The 20,405-nt window shown below is 37.9% G+C and overlaps 1 protein-coding gene across 7 annotated transcripts in view; it reads left to right on the top strand.

Annotated features, from left to right (window-relative positions):
• The window catches only part of IPCEF1 (interaction protein for cytohesin exchange factors 1), an 83,461-nt gene that overhangs the window by 51,683 nt on the left and 11,373 nt on the right, over positions 1-20,405 (top strand). For 6 of the 7 annotated variants that reach the window (XM_082757123.1, XM_082757121.1, XM_082757120.1 and 3 more), the window contains 4 exons: positions 2,506-2,577; positions 5,838-5,899; positions 9,093-9,181; positions 14,265-14,622. In XM_082757123.1, coding sequence (XP_082613249.1) covers positions 2,506-2,577; positions 5,838-5,899; positions 9,093-9,181; positions 14,265-14,622 — 581 coding nt within the window. The remainder of the gene's footprint in view (positions 1-2,505; positions 2,578-5,837; positions 5,900-9,092; positions 9,182-14,264; positions 14,623-20,405) is intronic. The other variant, XM_082757124.1, reaches the window with a different exon arrangement.

The raw sequence follows: 20,405 nt of genomic DNA, 5'->3' as shown, positions 1-20,405 counted from the left end.
AGCCCTGGTTTTGCATGATTTTTTTTTACAGTGTTGCAAAGAATTGGATCTCAGTACTGCCTGACAATGGAGCTGTGGGGAGATCTTCTGTGTTGTACAAATAATGGGATTTTAAATGTGTTTTTTAAATGTGTTACTCAAAGAAAACCATACAGTAAATATGCTTTTGCAAATTCTCCATCAGATGTCCTCTACGAAAGCTGCAATTAAAAAGTAAATCAGTATGCTTTTTTTTGCTGTTGTTATTGTTCATTGCTTATGAATAAGTGGCAGTCTATCTTAGATGCCTTCTCTTGTCTGGTGAGTTCAACAGTGATGTAAGTAATACTGCTTCCCTTTCAGTTGGGACTATTCCTTAAACTGCTGCAGTGCAACTTTGGGCTGTACAAGCCTCTGGTTGTGCAGGGAGTGAAAACCTTGTTTAGCAGAGTACATATCTAAAAATATTATCTCCAAACTCCATGTACAACATTGACTTCCAGCTGCTCCTGAGCACACTTCAAGGGTTTGGAGGGGTGTTGCTGCTGTTTAAAGTTATAAAGCTCAGCATGATTTTTATTTTGTCCCTTAAGAGAAAACCTTCTTTGTCCTGTTTGCATGCTGTTCTTAGCCCTAGGAGTTCTTGAGATTAACTGTGCATTTGAATCCTCCAAAGAAAGGGGGGGTAGAAATTTTGAATATGGGGAGCTCCAAATTGTTTTCTCAGAAGAGTGGTGGTTGACTCATTAAACACAGGACCAGGAGAAAGTTTTTAATTGCTGCAGTTCATGATTTCTAGTGACAAACTGGAAAGGGTATTCTTCTGGTTATAGTCATTACACATTGAGGATACTGTTGGAATTGCTTTTTCATATAAATAAAGCATATTTTACTATAGGAAAGGTGCATGTAATTCAAAAGTAGTATTGTCTTAGTGAGGTGACATACTGTAGTCGAAACAGACCATGTACCAAGGGAAATCCAGTCAAAATAAGAAAAGTTGATGACTTTTCTTTCATTCTGCATTTCTAGAATGTTTGAGTTAGCTAGTTCAGTTTCCAGTGTCTTGCATCTTCCTTTGTTTTTGATTATTATTATTATTTTAAAATATAGGCACAGTAGGCAGTCAAAAATCACTGATGTTTACATATTTTTACATATTATGTTTTTACATACTGCAATAAAGAATCAATTGGTTTTATTAACTGTCAATCATTTATGGCAGTTTCTACCTCTATGGACCCTGTTGTCCTTTACTCAAGAAAGTCACTCTTGCACTTTAATAGAAGCTTGAGTGTTGTGGCAAAAGGATAAAAGGACTATGGGTAGATTCCTGAGATATGGGAAGCTTGTTTCCTAAAGGAACTCAAACCTGTATGTTCACCCCCACCCCCGCAATGTCTCTGCTATGACTGTCAACCTCTGCTTCCAAGTATGTTCAGAAGCTGGTGAACTACAGAGTTGTTGATATCATTGTAACAGCATAAGTAAATTTCCCTTTTTCATTCCTCTTCTCCATTGGAAAAGACAGCTTCAAAACACAGATAGTCTGCTAGAATAACACATAAGAAATACACGTTGGTTGGTATTTAGGTAAAAGTGTTTTTTCAAAGTTGGTGTTTCCTTCTCAAGGCAGCATTAAGAACAAGCACACTAGGTCAGACCAAAGCAGTCTAACCTTATATCCTGCCTACTAAAGTGGCCCAAAGTGGGTGCCTAGCAAAGATTAAAGAAGAAAAACATATAGTGCTATTTCCTTAAAATGCTCTTTCAGACTTCAAACAATTTACTGGTGAAGCTTCCTGAGTTAGAAGTATGTCAGTGTATTTACTAACTCATGGTAGATTTCCACCAGTTTGAAATTATTAGCGCTGAATTAGCAGCACTCATGAGGATACCCCTAACATCCTGAGGTGGAGTTGCAGAACATAATTGTTGGCATGTCAAGACCTCCATTTTTTTTCGTGTCAAACCTAATTGCCTCTTTGGTGCCTCCTAAAACTTGTCATGGAAACAACGGTGAAGAATCAGTCCCTATTCACCTGTTGCATGCCACGTGTGATTTTATTGTTTTATACCTTCTTTTTACCATCAGTTCTCTATGCTGTGGGTTCTTAGCCTGATTAATCATCCACAGAATCTGCCCCTTACCTTGGGTCATCCCTGACACTTTCGCTGAACCTCTTTCAAGTTTGTTTATTTTTCTGAGCTGGGGAGAAGAATAAAACTGCACACCGTATTCAAGATGTGGGCACACAGCAAACTTATGGGGTTGCAAAATGAAAAACTTAGTGTTATTTCTTTTTACATCCTTTTTTAATTCCTGTATTTTATGTTCTCTGAATACTGTGTAGCCTCAGAAGAGCTAAAAATAATCTTGAGTTTTAAGGAACTAACTATATGGATGGATAAGCAGATCTGGATTAATATAGTGGAGTGAATAAATATTTTAAATAATTAATTCATCTATTTTTTCTTATGCAAACTAGTTTTCTTCATCTCTCTCTTATTTTTATTTTCTTAAAGTGCTATTAAGATCAGCCACCCACAGATCAAGACATTTTATTTTGCGGCAGAAAATGTTCTGGAAATGAACACGTAAGTAGGGAGCGACTGGCCATGTTTCATCCTGTCTCACATCTGAGAACACTCTGAAAGTTCATTCTCTTGCTGTTAAGCAGTTGTTGATGAAATTATTCTGGGTATTACCAAGTCTGGCTTTTTTCTTTCTTTTTTTTTTTTTTTTCTTTTTTCTTTTTCCCTCTTTTTTTTTTTTTTTTTTTTTTCTCCTGATCATTAAGTAGAAGGAAACTACTTTTATTTATTCACTAATGAAAGTTGGTGAATCTCATTATTAGTGCAATTCTGATACTAGTCTTCCTGAAGTTTGTAGATATAAATCCCTTTCCATTACAAAAGTGAACTAGCAAGTTCATCACCATGGGAGAAGTGAAGGAGGAAAGGAAAGAGAGGGAAAAGCATTACATAGCTTCATTCCAGAAATGATCTAGGATTTGAATATAATATTGCTTGCTTTCAGAATAGCATGTCAATTATCAAGGAGGGTTAGAGTGATATAAATAGCTGCTTTTTAAATCTAAGCAAGCATTTAATTCTCTGCCAAACTATACTGCAGTTAAACAATTCTTATGCCAGGTTAGAAATTTTCTTTCCACAAATGCCTGTAGGACCAATAATTCATTCATGCTTTTTTTTTTTTAAAGAAATAAAAATGGGTACTAATACTGCCATTTTAGAAACCATCAAGCTATCAGAAGTAGATATTACTTGCTATTGGTCCAGTTTGGACCTATTTGTATATAGCTCTTATTTTCTTTGTCTTTATAACTTCAGATTGCAGTCTGTTCACAATGCTATTTCATAAAAAGGCCAAAATTCAGATAAAAAGCAATAAAATTTAAACGGGAAGGGAGCTTGTCTGATAGATAATTTAAGATTTTAGTCATGGCTGTACTAGTGACCTTTGTGTTTCTTCATAGAGCATTGACTGTTTTTCTCCTCTATAAGCAGGAGACCTCATAACTATTCAACACAACATGAAAGGAGAGATGCTGAGAAAATGTGTGAGACCTTCTGAAATGGCTATAGAGACAGAAATGTACTGTAGTACAGCAGTGTACATGCATTTATTTACTCATAAATCTGTACTCTGTAGGTATATACATGTAAATATAAATGTAAAAATGTGTTGCCCTTTGTAACTTGGAGAAGTCCAGAGGCTGCTGCTGGGGAAATAACCATCTATTTCTATATGGTTACATTTCCTACAAGAGCTCCTCAGCACAGTAACAGGTTCTTGAGGCAGGTGGGCTGAGGACTGAGAATGGAGGACTGCTGGCCAGAAATACGTCTGTAGAGAAAGTGACTGTCTGAGAGAGAAGAGGAAAGGATGTAGGGGGAAGGTAAAGGAAAATGTAGAGCTAATGGGGGACATATGAGTGTTAACAGCTAGTTTGGACCCCAGCTGGAAATTCTCAGTGTCTTAATGACACTTTGGAAATGTTTAGTCTCATGTGAGTGAGTGATCGAAATCTACACAGGTGTCCCAGCTCTTATACCCCACAATGATTTTCTTCAAACTCCACTTCTGGAGTAAATTTCATTTTGGCTTAAAGCTAGGTAGCCTAGTGTTAGAGCAGCTTGCACTGTACTGCACTAGTCCTGATTCCTCGCTGTTGTAACTGATGATGTTTTGCTTGGCAAAGTATAAAATACATGCATTTAATACAGAAAGTACACGCATACTCACGCATATGTCGAAACAGACTAAAAGACATCTGTTCTCTTGGCTCCAGTCCCACACATACATATGCGTGTGAGTGGTTCCACTGAACTCACTGGGGCATTCGTGTGTGTCGAGTTACTTGTGTGCATAAATGCTTGATAGATCATGACCTTTTGCAACTCTTCATGCATATATATCTATTAAGTCAATGGTGGGTTTATTAGTATAGTCATTTGCTTCATTCATTTAGCATGTATTTACCATAGTAGTGCACATATGAAAAGCAGATTTGTGCTGGCTAGCTCCATGAACTTACCTGGCCAAAATGTACTCAATTACTGGTGTCTGACCTTGTATTTAATGAATTCCTGGATTTATTAGCATTTTTTTCTTTTGTTTAGATTTTTTTTTGAAAAAAAAAAAAATCATTCTCTTACAATTAGCTGCTACAAGAAAGTCATTAATCCACTCTTATAGAAACAGTACTTCTTTCCCTTTGCTATGTATCTCTATTATTTATATGACAGTCTAAAAATCCAGTTCTGATCTAACAGACAAATTCCCATTTCTTGAGTAGAATCAAGATCCAACATGATGTTTTATCGGAGTTATGAATCTTAATTCATGACCTTGTTACATTCCTTATTTATGCCTTGAGTTTTAATTTGAAGGGCTTGAGCTTTTTTAGTTCTTAGTTTCTTAAAATCTGGATAGATCTGAATGACTTATAAGGAAGCATAGCATACAAAAGGTATACCCAGGGATAGTTTCTAGCACTAGAAAAAAATACAGCTACCTAGGAAGAGAAATAAATTTAAAGGAAAAAAAAAAAAGAAAAAAAAAAAAGAAAAACCAAAACCAGAAAAAAACAACCCACAGTTAATAGCTTAAAGCAACACAGGAAGTGAGACTTACTAAAAACAAAAGTAATAGGGAGTTGAACAGAATGCGATGGTCAGAAAGTCTAGTTCTAAATGGCTTAGATTCTTAGGTTGTGCGATGATAGCTTTGGCCAGGGCAGCTGACATCATCTCCTATGGCTCCTATGCTTTTTGCTTTACTGTGGGTGAAACATAACAACTCAACAGTGGGACTAAGCCACTGATATTGTGTTATAGCAGTAATACTTTGACTTCCAGTAATGCAACTCTTTCTTCATCAGTAGTGTTTTTTTTCAAGATCAGGAAGAGAAATTGTCCCAGGCAACTAGTGCTTCTCACCATATACAGTCTGAGAAGAGCATAAGGGCTGTAAAACTGGGACTATGAACACCTTGCTGTTGTACCTGATGGACAGTGGTTCAGAAATCCGTGCACAGAAAAATAAAGTTCTAGGTAGTCTATTACATATTACAAAGTGGGCTTGTGAGCTGTTCAGTGCATTTCTCCTATTGGCAACTGAGTCCTCCACAGTTGTTACAAGGAATGGGAATGTTAGCATCCAGGTAACTGGTGCATTTCTGGAAAATTCTCTGAGATATAGAAACTCTGACGTTCAGACTTGGGGTTAAAGAAAATAGTCGTGGTAATGTGGAACACATCTGAAAAGTGAGAAACCATCAAAACAGCATGCAAGTATCATTAACAATGTATTCTCTCTGTTCTGAACATAGGTGGCTAAGCAAGCTGGGGATGGCTGTAGACCCTCAGGCACCCAATGGGAAGAATGAAGAAGGTATGTTTCTAATCTTGGTTTTAGTGTGTAACTACAGAATGTCCTTCACAGTTTCTGAAAGGCCAAATTTTTGTCAGATCTTTCCTTTCTTTCAAATTGTCACCTTGGGTCTGTCTGCCTATTGAGCTCAGCAACACCACACCAGCACAACGCAATGTAGCCATAGTGAAAGATACGCTGGTGAGATGTAGTGTCACTGAAAGATGCTTGCTGTTCTTGCGAGTGATGTGTAACTACCAACTGGCAGTTTGCTGGCTTGCTAAGCCTACAAAGAACATAGAGAAACATCTGTGCTACTCCGGGTTTAGAGCTGGTAAGGTATATGAGAGCAATTGTGCAATATTTCTAGCTTGGCCACATCTTGTGCAAACCTGTCCCTCATATCTTCTCCATTTCTGGGGGTTTCAACAGCAGTAATATTGGGTGATGGTGGTTGTACTGAAGTTTATGATTTTCTTTACAGTCAAGCCCAAAAGTTAATTGTGGAATGAATAATTTTTAAAGTTCCAGAGCAATTTATTTACTGTTTTAATTTGTGCAATGACATAACAGTACTTTTTGGTGGGAGGATATCTGCAGTCAAATCATGAATCTAGGTAAATAGAGAACAAAGAAAGTCCCTTGGAGTTGGAGTGCTTGTTAAAGCTGCTTTGTGAGGATGTGTGCATTGGGAACTGATTTAAAATGAGAAGTGCTGTGGGTAGTATTGTGTTAGCAAACCAGGGGCGGACTCTGACCTAAGGAATATATATCTTCTTCTGGGCTTTTGACCCTCCTTATTTTTGTTTGTTTGTTTTTGTTTTGTTTAAGAACAGGTTGTGAAGGAACAGGCATTATGAAGAAGAAACTGGTGTTTAGAGTAATATGAATCATGCTTAGGTGATGCAGCATATTTTGTCTAAGCACTGAAATGCTCTTCTGTACATTCCTTCTACTATTTCCCAGAATGAGGTTGTGGTTTATGTCCAGGTTTCAGGCTTGTAATGACATTATTGATTTGCCTCATCTGGCTCTATTTTCACTCTGCCAAAAGAAATAGCTTTGTACTGATAAACACAGATACCACTGATTTGAATACAGCAAAACTCATAATTTTATTTGTTTTCAATTTATGGTTCCTAGTTTGTTCTTGTCAGGAGACTTTTTAATTTCAGGAGCATTTTTAATTTCTATACCCCAGCACTCTACCAAAATGTTTTTGTCCTCCTTGAACCTAATTTTGCATAAAAAACAATCTGTGATAATTAGCATAAGGGGCTGTATATCATATTGCACAGCAAGGCCTGCATAGATAATTGCATTTGGGGAGGAGGTATCCAAACATTGTCCATGCAAAGGAAGAGTTTGTTTGATGGTGCCAGTGATCAAAGTACTATACAGAAAAACAAATACATTTTTTTTTTAAGCCTCAGAAACTGTAGTGGATTGGTTGCATGGGCTGAGCTGATAGTTATAAAACTTGACACAAAATTATGACTAATATTAATAAAAACAAAACACTGCAGAAAGATTACAGAATAATTTATCAAAAACTTTTGCTGCAGGTTGTCTAATTATCCTGGAATGAACATAGCCAAGATTTCTTCATTTTTTGAAGCTGGTGGGCCATCTCTCCTTAAAGAAAAGTGGCTCTGATTTGGGTGATCAAACACCTGTTTATCTTACCATGTGTTTTGTCACATGTGCTCCAGCATCTGTCATGAGTGGGGTTGAAAGCCCCATTGATACCTCTGTGTGGATGTGCCCTTGCAGAGGCACTGTTACATCTTGCATCTCAAAAAATGCTGCCATTAATGACAGCCACTTCTGTTCCCAGCAACCTGATTTTTCCCTCTTCCACATATTGTAACTCTTCAGGAGGGTCTTTAGTGTATCAGAAACAGCTGTTTTGTTTTGTTTGTTTAGTTTTGTTTTCCCAGTTCTTCTGCATGCCTGAAAGGGGAGCCATAGAAAAATAAGCTCTTTACCAAGAGTAATTCAAGAATGCATTCACAGAGCTTTAGAATTTGATATGGGCTGTACTGCAGCCAGTCCTCAGTGCTAAGATATGCCAGCAAGTATTTTCAGTAAACAGAATTGCAGCTATGCTATTACAAATCCTATAGTCCTGCAAAGAGTACTGGGAGAAAGCTTCACTTTCTTAACATCTTAGAAACCTCTCCCTTGTATAAAATTGCTCTCCTACAACATTTTTTTTTTCCTTTCTCCTCTTGCACTTTGGTTATTAACCCCCCAAAATTACATGCATGAAAAGTAAGTGTGCTGGTATTAATTTAGTTAAAAGATGTGGTAATCACAGCTAATTGGATAATAATGTGGGTCTGGAAAGCTGGTACATGCAGGGATATTTAGTAGAGTGAAGTGATCTGGTCCAGTTTTTATAACCGGGCCCCAAGAATATGATCCAGCAACTTGCTGCCTCCCCTCTTGTGTCATTTTATCAATGATTAGCACTTCATGTAATCCATTGTTAAAAAGCATCTGAGAAGTGTTGGAAAATACCTCCACCTGCTACACATGTAGTTAAATAATGTGCCTGCCTCTCTACCTCCCAAGAGTTACTGGGGCTCCATCAGCTTGCTTTTTACTTGAAAATAAAAAAATGAGAGGGGTATATAGTTGTAGAGTCCTGTGTCTGTATTTATTGCTAGCTCAGCAAGTGTACCTCTGTGCCATGTGGCATGCGGGTGTGAGCTATTGTGTGGTGGCAGAAGTCCCCTGAGGGTGCTTTATGGTTTTCAAAGCACCATACGAGCAATCTGTTTTTTCCAAAATCGTAGCCAAAGCCTGTTGCCAGCTCCAGGACAACTTGCTGGTTACAGAGACTATGGACAGCATCAGCTACTTGCAACATGTCTCCCTAAATATGCACAGGTGATGTAGCCTTTCTTTTAAAGGTTTTTAAGGGAGGAAAGAACCCAAATTTATTTGTGAGACTATCTACTGCACTGCCACCTAGTGTATTTTGTTTGTTTTGTTTTTACTTAAATGAATAATTAAAATGATAAGAGAAGGCTGCTATCAAGCAATGGAACATTACCATAAGTGGGTTAATTTTCAGTGTCATAGACACTGGCATGTTACAATATGGTCCTCAGACCTCTTGGTGACCTTCGATGACCACAGTACCCTGAGGAATAAATGAATGTTGTTTTAACACCTTGTTTTTGCTCATTTTCCATGTCTGCCTCAGAATGCTATAGTGAAAGTGAACACGATGATCCAGAAATAACAGACACGCCACCTCCCCCCTACATGGCCCAGTCACAACCTCCTCAGTTGGTAAGTGTTGTTCTAATTAGCTTTATTTGGTACCTGGTTGGAATAAGTCTTTCTCCACATGGTGGGATATTGCCTAATAACCTAAACCAGAGTCTGGAGACATCCACTCTCTGTGTCTGAGATGTGGATGCACCAGCCGTGATGGTCACTGCCCTGTGATGTTCCCTGCAGTTATTGTTGCCTGTGCTGTTAAGAGCTGTGCACTAACAATAATGTCTCCTTCTGAAGGAGGCATATTTACTTTGTTTGAGAAAGAAAGGTGTCACTTTACCTCATACACGTGATGAGTCTTCTCATTATGAGATTTTTAACACACTACTGTAACCTAGTTTTTCACTATATATATATATATATATATATATTTTTTTTTTTTTTTGAATCCAATCCAAAATCTTCTTTCTTTTTGTGACCCTGGTAACATCATCCGACAGATTTGCATTTATTTACTCAAGTGAGCTGTTCTTAAATCTGCTGAATTTAAAGCTGCTTTTGTGCCAATGAGAAGTGAAGAGAAAGAGGCATCTTCTAACAGTAATAAAATCAGTTCTTCTCCTGTACCTCTGAAAAAGAGATTAAAAAAAGAAAGCAGCCATCCTTCCTAAATGTACTCGTTCTCCCTTGCTGTGAAACATTTGTCCAGAATATTCCCTCCTGCCTAGCTTCTTTGCATGAATTAGAATAAGTTGTATGCACCTTCATGTGTCTAATCATACTGCCTCTCCTATTTAATAGCCACTTATTGCCCTATTAATCCTGTTTTACTATTGATGTTCTTTACGGTGATCTCATCTCCACTTATATGCACTTCAAGGTACGAGGTTTACCTAATTCTGTGTTTGGAAATGAGTAATCCAGTTGGGGATGGTAATACAGCTGAAATATGAAATCCTGAGTTCAAGCCTTTCTCTTCCCTAGCTGAGAGTTAATATCTAGTGGTATGCAGTAATATGCTTGTTGCCAAATTATCTTATTACATCTCATGGTTGAATAAAAAATGCAACAACAACTTTGTTGCTGTGACCCAGGCTCCTGTACTGATGCTTCGAAACTACATCTAATAACTGCAGTGGTCAGATAGGCAGTGAAGCAGGAACAAATTTTAAAAATATAGATGAGTTGGAGCAGCTTGCGTGGCCACAGTCAATAATAAAAGGAGATGTCATGCACAGAGCTGCCTGTCCAGCAATCTTTAATTAGCTCATGTAAAGCTGGGAACGTATGTCACGCTGTCACCTATTTGCCTCTGTCTGTTTCAGTCAGATAAGTCAGCCTTCACTTCCTCTCCTAAAACAGTTGTGCAGCATTAATCACCGTGAAACAACCCACCTGGCACTCAGGGGATGCGTGGCGTTCATTGCTGTATAAAATGGGATTCTTTATTGCTTGTATTAACTGAAAGTTAAATGTGGCCAAGTAGCTATAAATATTGGAGAAAATAGAAACCTTGACAATACATCTCCAGGAGTTATTCTGGGCTGAAGGCCGATAATGAAGCGTCTTGAATTTTATGCCTCAGTGGCTTGCCTTTAAGTGGCGGTAGATGTCTTTCCCGTCTGCTCACCTCTGAGCAAATGCCGGCATTATTCCAGATGATGAGTTTTAAACAGGTGTTATTTTTTTTTTTTGTTTTCTGTTTTTCTGGCTTCCTGCTGCTTGTCAGCCTGTTGCTGCAGAGGCCATCTCCAGTTGTCTTCCTCCCATATGCTCTTCTTGAGTGCTGGCCTCGATGTTTTAGCAGGGGACACATGGGATACAGGCAAAAGTGCAGGTGCTGAGGTCTTGTTTCCTCAGCCTTTCCTCTTGAAGGTTGTCTTCCCTCCAGCCACTACCTCTATCTGCAGATTTCCCTTCTCCCCATCCCCATCTAAAAATCTCTTCCACATGGACAAAGGTTAGTGTCTCCTCAGCAAATTAATCAACTTTTCACCTTAAGAGCTGCCACTGGAAAAAGCTCTAGCTGCCACTGCTCTGCCCTGTGCTCAGATTGCTCATGTGGTGGGTGGGGAGCTGTTAGGCACTGCCAGAGCTGCATTTAACTACAAATCAGAGTCTTCTTTTAACTACCTGATATACTCCCCCATTCCTTTCAGATAATTACTGGAGAAAGAAAACCTCTGGAAATACTATGGAAGCACTGCGTTTACTGGGAAGTGAATTCTAGGAGTGGAGCTCTTGTTTGTTTCCGGGAAGGCCTCCACACTTGAAATCAACACCAGATTGGAAAATATTAATCTGGAAACTAATAGCCACTCAGGTGCAGGCCCTGTTACATGTTAGAGTAGCAAACATTTCACTGTAATTCTTGCACAAAATTTCAATTGCTCTGCTGACCCAGATTGTTTTGGAACTTGAAAAGCAAGAGTAGTGATCATGAGATTTCTATGTTTATGAGTGCTTGTGGGTATTGTTGAAGAAAAAAGCAAGTGAAGAACAAATATATTTTGACATCTGTAGGACAAAAGCTTAACTGACCGTCTGCATTCATTTCTCCACATGTGAATAGATTTATTACTGAAAAATCAACAGCTATATTGAGTTAATAGATTGCAGCAATCCCAAAAGAGCAGTAGAGGTGTTTTGTGGTGATATTTTTTTCTCTAAAAAATGCCTAGAGACTCATTGATCTCCAATGGAATCCTTATGATCTCCTAGCCCAAGCATCTACTTTTTAAAATGTCCCCAAATAGAGATTTATTGTTATGTACATTAATGCAAAACTTCCAAAGGAACCACTCTAGTACTTTAGGTAAACATTTTTCATGCCAATAAAAAATATATATTCATATGTAGAGAAAGAGAAATACATTCTGGCATTCTGCTTCATTCTCATCCTAATTTTTTATTCATTGCAAAATGGAAATGAAAACAAATATTTATTCCACTCAGTGAGATACAATTTTCATGTCAACAGCACTTTCTTTTGTATGGACAAATGCCAGAAAAATAGAGGTGAGATGTAACATCCTCCTCTCAAGTCTCTAAATAATTGAAATTAGACCATCAACATGAGCAACAGCTTTCATTTATTTTTTTCTTTGTTTTTCTGCTTGTCTGTACAAACACTTCAACAATTTGTCTTTGCAATATATCTTAGACAGATAAAATGCTTCAGGTCACCTGTATTCCCAAGGGCTTTTTTGTTATTCACACGTATAGTTTATGGCAGCATCACCTTGTCCTTTGCTTTAGGGTGTATTTGTAAAGGTTTCATTTTAAAAAACAAATATGCACTTAGAACACAATGTTTTACTTGTAATGGAGATATAAATAAGGTCCGGTCCTCCAGTGTTTGTAACAGTCTTGGAGGATGGACTTTGATAATTTACAAAAATGAAGAAAGTGCTGCAAACAAATGGTGACCTACAGTCTCCTCATCTTATGAACTAATTAGTAGCTTCATGAGACAACTGGATTAGAAACACAGGAAGGCAATCTTACATTTCTTAATGTAAAAGGGAAGTAGTATTACAGTAACACTGAATTGCAGAAGTTTGCATAATCCAAAAAATCATCACTCTTGTTTTAGTTTATATGAATACATCTTCATTCTAGTTTACCAGTGGATTATTAATAGGTATTCCAGGCTAGTCTCTCTTTTGTGTTTGAGCTCCTCTGGGTTTCCCTAGCAACACCATTTCTGTATTTTTCAGTGCTTCCAGTTTAGTTATCATCTATTTTAGTCCTTACAGAGATCTATTCTGCATATGTATTGAGAATATAAACTTGCTAGAATTGTGGTCCATCAAGTCTGGTATTCTGATGCTGACTCTGTCCAGTAACAGATGATTTGCAGAATGAATACATTTCTGCAGTAACAGAAATGCAAGAAATCTGGCTGTTATATTATGTCTCATTGTGGTTTCTGCTAGGGGCTGCAATCTGAAGTTTTTTCTCCCCAAGCCTTCAGTTGCTTTATTTATTATTGTTAATTAATCTTCTGGGTATTTGTGTGTATATTTGTGTGTTTGTGTGTGTATTACTTGTGCATTTGACTCTCTTTCTCGGTTCATCTTTTCAGTGGAGTTTGGTGGTTAAGAAGCAGAGTAGTATTAGTTCTTGTTTGAGCTGATTTTGGTGACCAGACAATAGTACAGCTCAGCCAATGCAAATGCCTACTGTAGACAGATGTAAGCATGTATTTGCTCATCTGGGAAACTACGTACTTCTCAAGACTTTGTTTTTCCTCTCAATCTTTCTTTATATGTAATTGTGCATCTATTGCACCCTCTCTTGCTCACCTTCTGGTTCCTGAGGATGACTGTTAGTTGTCTCTGAGTCTGCTCTAGTTGCATGAACTCATGTTGAGGCAGGGTGACAAGTACAGCATGGAGAGCCCTAAGATATGGTGATTTCTGATGCGTCTTTAGTGAAGTTTGGGTCCTTTTTCAGACTCATGTGCTCAAGTATGAATCTTGGCAGGTGAATGAGCAGCACCTCTTGCACCATCAACTTTTTCATGCCCTGTGCCCAATAGCTGCCTGTGTTTTCTTTTTATCACTAACTTGCCAACATATTACCTGTCGGCCTTCTTGGCACGGTGAATGATTAGTCCCCAGAATGGACTGGGCAAAATTCCTTTGGCTGCTGAGAAGGTCACTTCAATGCTGCTTCAAAGCTGTTTGGGCTGTCTATCTGTGGCTATGTCATTGATAGATTTATTCAATGCTTCAGGACAGCTTCGTGTTCAATGGCTAAGTCAGGGTTTTGCTTCTTCACTCTTGATTAAAACAATAAAGTGAGTAGAAAGAAAAGAGTGAAAATGACTGTGAGATCTAGCATGGAAGGCTGCATTCAACATGGTATTTTTCATTATTCTGTTGTTTCTAAGCCTTCTAAGCTTTCAACTTGTTTTACCTCTAGCTTTCTTGTGACGTAGTTTCTGAAGTTACTGCTCTGTGAGAGATTGGTTACCTTATTGGTTACCTTCAGGCTTGCTTGGATGGATAATCAATCACATTACATCAATTATTAATTACTTTGCATTTCAGCTGCATGTCTATTGGGTGTAGGGCCTAGGAACAAGAATAACTTGGAATAACTTTTTTTTTTTTTTTTTTTTATTCTCCCATTTGTTTCTGGAAAGCAGGATCAACAGAAGTCTTCTTTGACCTCAACTCTGTCAAGTGAAGCATCTTGCTCTCTCTCATCTCCTGAAAGCACTTTGAACTCCCAAGAGTCATCATCTTCCTTGACGTCCAAAGTGGTTTATTCTGAGAGGCAGTCCTGGCTTGACCTTGTTAACAGCTCAGCTGTGGAAGAGAGTGATCAGCCTTTAACTTTCTGTGTACAGATTCACTCTGATGAGCAACCAGAAGTAGACTGTGGAGAAGCAGAAGAAAGCCAGATCTTGCCCAGTGGTGGATCCCAAAACACTTCTTTAGGTCTGGATACACATTGCCTAACTGTGCCAGATGCAACAGGACAGAAATCACCAGCCAAAGGTGAGCTATTGAGAAAGGAGATTTTGTTTGCAGAACCATAAAATGAGAGTCTGGGGTGTTCCTTAGCTTCCTTTCCTGTTCCTTCCTTTATATTTTTTATTGAAGAATTTTCAGTTATAACAAACGTGGTTTATTGTGCCTTAAATATACATCCTAGAATCAAATTGGTAAGTACATTTAGAATTTTTCTCATATGTTAAGATCATAGACTCTGTATAAAATCATAACATAGACATATTTTTATTAGCTTTATTTATTTTATTTATAATGCAGCTGTCATTTACTAGTTAGGGTTGAATTCAGATTTTAGGAAAGTTTCATGACAGGAGGGTGGAGTTTCATGGAGTTTCATGGTAGTATATCTAGTGTAACAGAATTGACACCCTAAGCAAAATGCTGTATGCAAGATGTAATGAATGTGGAATTAGGTCAATCCACCTCTAAAAATGTAAATTGTAGTGTTTACTTTCACTATGTATTCCCTATTCATTTAATTGAACTTCATTGTAAACAAGGGAAAATAAATGTGATCCTGAATCAGAAGTCATTAAGGACTGTATTTTATTTAATCACATAGGTATCTGTATAGTCATTCTGCTATAGAAATATACTGCTAAATTTATAAAGATGGTGTAGTCCCAGAATTTGGTTGTTTTTACAGTTAATACAGCCATAGCAGGCAACGTATCTTGCCTTTTGAGCAAAGCTTCTCTTCCTTGCATTAAGAGCAGTTGAAGCATAAGAGGCATTAAAAGAAGATGTTCAGTCCACTACCTAGAAAGGTAATACATAAGGAAAGAATGATGTTCTTGTTCAATAGCTTTGCTCATGATTCGATATCCTTGAAAACAATTGAAGAAAGTACTGTATTAGAGAGAGAGCAGTGTTGTCTCAGTCGAGTGCAAAACAAAGATGCATCCAAAAGCTTAAGCTGAAGGAAATGCAAAGATGGAAACAAAGTTCATTGGACTCATAGGGATTTTTTTTTTTCTCTGTGGGTGAATAGAGCTGAGAGCTGAATCAAGGAAGTGTAAGTGTAAGGCACATTAGTTTCATCGTCACATGTTGTCACTGTGACAATTTCAGGTCATTTTACACTCAACTTCATTATCGCTAGAAATCGAAGGTGCCCTGCTAGAGAGTTCTGTGGCAATGAAGATCAGTAAGAATTAAAACTGAGAGTGAGCATATGTTTTAAAAGTCAGGGTTTTGATTCCCACAGGTTTTGGCATTGCAAGTAGTTAAATAGCTGGGCATGGCAGAAATGGAGTCCCTAATGAAATTGTCACATATATTTTACAATATTCTGTAATTTTACCTTTAGGGTTAAATTTGACCAAGTGATTCCTTTGGGAAATATTCTTTCTATAGACTGAGGGATACTCAGGTTACATTTGAGCCTATATTAGCCTAATTAGCCTAATATATTTATATTCAGGTGGATTGTTGGACTGTATGCCATATAGGGCACAGTAGCTTATAGATCCCATTGAGAAAGATTCAGTGGTTGCTTTCTGCAACCACATTCTGCAATAATGCTCAGGCTAACACTTTCCAACATAACTGTAAGGATGACAAGTACTTTTATGGATGTTGACAGATCTAGCATGACTTCATAATCATTTAAAGCAGAGTTTTATAGGCTCATACAATGATATAGTAATACTTACGAACAAAGCTGCCTTGATTTACATTTTAATCCTCATTTTTGTATATTCCTGCCATTTGCAGGGTGGTTTAATTGTCCCCAAAATGTTCCTGGTGAAATTAATTCATTCACTGCTCACTGCTTACCTATTGGGTGACCCTAATCACAGAACACATCCGTGGTAACCACTCTGCTGATCTGTGATGGAATTCCAGAAATAGATCATTTTAACAAGACAGTCACTATAGAAACTGTTTAGCTTCACTAGTTACTATCTGCATCATAACCACTGTTGAGTGAATAAAATATATACTATACATTAATTTTTCTTTTCTTTATTGCTCTGCAAGATATGAGGAGGGGATGGACAGTGTTTGTTTTTCTGTTTGTTTGTTTGTTTTTGTTTTGTTTTTCAATTTACACTAGAAAAATACATGAAATAATTTGCAAAGAAATTAATGAAGCTATTTCAGTTTGTGAATGAGGTGAAAAATAAAAGCAAAAAGATTAGAGTAACATCAGTTCCAAATGGAAATTATCAAAAAGGATCCAGTTCTGGTTCTGTGTCTTATCCCCCAAGAATTTCCATCTCCAGCTAGTTGATAAGGATGTACACAAATACCCTGATGTAATTTCTAATTGTGGGATGAAAACTATCTGCAAAACTTCATAATTTGCAATACATTTTTAAGAACACCATTGTTATCTGATGTGAAACAAAAAGGTATACCTCAATGATTTGCTAGTGCAATGCATCTTATTTGCTTTGCATTGCTTCTGAACAGTGCTTGCCTGGCAGCTCTTTGTGTTCCAGAGTAATGGAACTGCATCCAGAAGGTGCTGGCTCCGCCTTGCAGTGGCATGTAATCTGAAAGCACGTGTCCCATGCACATAAAGCCAGCCCTACTATTACCAGAACAGCCCCGTAGTCTTTGAATGCTCTCCCCACAGAGCCTTCACATGTGTACATGCTCTCCTTTTCTTTATGAGGATAGAAAATCACCTGTCAGACAGTCTGCTTTGCATCTGTGTTCTGCTTAGCAAAACCCCAAGAGGAACTCATGGCTGTAGCTGATAGAAGCTGAGAACTGAGGGGAAAGTTTTTCAAGAACTGAGGAGCATTTATGTTGGCAAAAGTCAGAAATGGAAGCCAATGTGAGAAAAGTTGTTGCCTAGAAGGAAGAAAGAGTAGCTGTGGCTTTGTTGGAAGAGCTTATTATGTAAACAGAAGAGTAAAGAAATTTTAGAGATGAAATAAACAGTGAAAGAGAAGTTTTTCAAAGAGGATAAATGGGTTAATCTCTGTAAGAAAAACAATAGATGCAGCCAAAGGATCATAGATTATTTTGTTAATGAATATTATTTAAAGAAAAACGCTAAGCAACTTTAGGTGTCTTGTGCAAGATGCACCAAATGATATTTTAATGACCTTTTCAGCAACTCTAACACTATGAACAATCTTAATGCTCAACTCTTGGGAAGAGGTTATGTACCAGAGGGTAGCACAAAGATACAGAAAATGAGAATTTAACATTTTTCTCTTTTGAAGGGAAATCAGCATTATATTGAAATTTACTTAGTGGGAATATTTAATACTTCAGCATTAACAGCCTTTTACATGTACAATGATAAAAGGAATCAATGCTGACATAAAGGAGCTGATAGCTAAACAAGAAACAGGAATACAAACAAGTATGTGACTACGTGCTTGGTGTCCAGAAGCTGGCCGTGTCCTGTCTAGGATGACTAGACACATTCTGTACCCAAACTCCATCCTTTGTTTTTCTTCTGGCAACCGCTGGAACAGAAGGTATCTGACTATGGCCCACCATTACCATCATCAAAAACAACATTAACAAAAGGAAACAGTAGACATGGAGAGGTTACTGTAAGTGAACAGGAGTGTGTGTTTGTATTTATGTGGGGACCTTCTACTGTGGCAATAACATCCTTCTTCCTTGCGGTTCCTGAGTGCTTTATGATCATGGCCACATGAAGTTAATGCATCTTGGCAAGATATTTTTACAGTACCACTTCTGGTTTATTTATTTTACTTTAGCTTATAGTAGCTAGTAGAAGAGCTGGAATGTGCTGATATTTTGGGAAACCTGGAAATCTTTTCACACACAATTTGAATTTTATCTGGGTTGGTTTTGTGGGAAGTTGGTTAAATAAGAGATGTATGTAGTCAATTCCTTCTTTTTTGTGAATTGACATCCTCTTCCTCTCTTGAGTCTGCCTGTGCCAGTAATAGCCAAAACAGATCCTCTAGTGTGCTCTAGTCCCTCTGCTCCTTCTGCAAAAGTTACAGAAAATGGATTGTGGCTGAGGCTAGCTAAGAAACATGCTTACAGAGAGCATTATTGTGTCGAAGAATAACTGTATTTGAATGATTATTTTGCTTCTGATAAAAAAAAAAAAATATGTTAGGGATCACAGTGAAAATTATGGTGTTAACATTCTATGAACTTAGAACAAGACATATTTATTTGTGTTATTACCGGTTTAGTCACAGCTTGTTAAAAATGACATCCTTCACTGCTGAATTCACTATGCTATGTAGTCAAGAGTCTCTGACTGTTGGTGGTAATGTAATTTTCTCATAATTTTCTGCCACTCTATCTTACTTCTTAGTTTTGTAGTTCTGCATTTACCAGTGAGGAGTTTGCCCTCCTAATTCAATATTTCCTGTTCTGTGTAGTTCAGTGGGAAATGTGATTTCCCTGAGGTGTCATCATATTCACATTAGAAAGTCCACTACGACTATGGAAAATGGGTAGAGAATGTGAGCGGGGGTAGGTAAGGGCAAAAGAGGGTTATTATGTTTTCCTCTCCTCTCCCCAGCGTGGGTCTATATGCTGCCCCATTGACATCAAAAGGTTTGGCAGAATCAGAAATAGGGGTATTAGCACAGCCACACTAAGCTTGTAAGTGTAGCAAAGACAGGAGGAAGAAGCACATTATATATTTTTTTTTCCTTAGGATTAATACACAGCTGAAGAGTTATCAGATCCAGTTAGAGAATGGAAGAATACTTAAATTTCTTGGTTTTGGTTTAGAGTTGGTAAGATATGTTCTGCTGGAGGTGGATTTCAATGCAAAATGCTTTTTCTGCAAAACTGCCAATTTCTATTTTTTTTTACCACTGAGAAGCAATCAGCTTGATTTTTCACAGCTGCTTCTTGAAAAGTTCTGGATAATTTCACTTTTGTGAGCTTAAAGAGCCTCACAGTTGAGAGTTTTCAAGCAGGCTCCCGTGTTGCTGCTGCAAGGTGGGGAGTCTTGGTACTGTAATGTCTCCCACCTGTGGTAAGTTGGCTGACATGAAGGTGGAAGCTGAAAGCTGTGGAGGTACAGAAGTGGTGTGCTGAGCCTCTGGCAGCTTGCTCTTGTCTGTGATATCTCCTGTTAGGTAGAGGGAAATTCCAGATAGGTGGCATCGAGCCACCAAGCTGTGTTTTACTTTTCTTGAAACAGCTGGTAAGAAATTTGGGTCAGCCTGAAGTATTACTTTATTTTCATCACCTGAACATAGACAGTCTTGTTCTTTGCAGCGTTAAAATATCGAAGAGCAGGGCTTCCCTTTTCTTGGGTCAGCACTGGTTTCTTTCCACTTTCCCTGCTGTGGAGTCTGACAAAGTTAAGAGAGCTATACAGTACTACATGATATGTCCAGAAGTGCTAGGAAACTGACATAAGTATTTCACTGATCTTTCCAGTGGAATCACCCAATGGAATCACTTATGGTTAATGTTGCCAAGGGATGGGAAAAATGTACAATGTATGGTGATGCACGTGTTCCAGTGTGTATATGCACACTCATAAATGCACACAACGTGTAATAACCTTCCACTGCTGCTGTTTGCTCTTTACCCTTGATCTTTCAGTAGCCCTGAGAGAAAAATGAATGTATTTTATCTTCAAAATAGGATGAGATAAAAAAGAGTTGTAGTAGGGCATAGTAAAATTCCTGACTTGAATGCCTGAAACAGAAAGTGTTCAGCTTGAAGTGTACAGGTGGAAGAGATAATTTGCAATAATTTGAAGTGATTGTGAATGTGCCTGAAGTAACCTGTATCAATCTGGCTGAAAAGGCTCACTTCAGAGCTGTACTAGTTGGGCCCGACCTTTCCAT

The sequence above is a fragment of the Aythya marila genome (genome assembly GCF_965140915.1).
Source record: "Aythya marila genome assembly, chromosome: 3".
Taxonomy (NCBI): Eukaryota; Metazoa; Chordata; class Aves; order Anseriformes; family Anatidae; genus Aythya; species Aythya marila.
The sequence above is the reverse complement of the archived record's forward strand: the minus strand, read 5'-3'. Positions and strand labels throughout refer to the sequence as shown.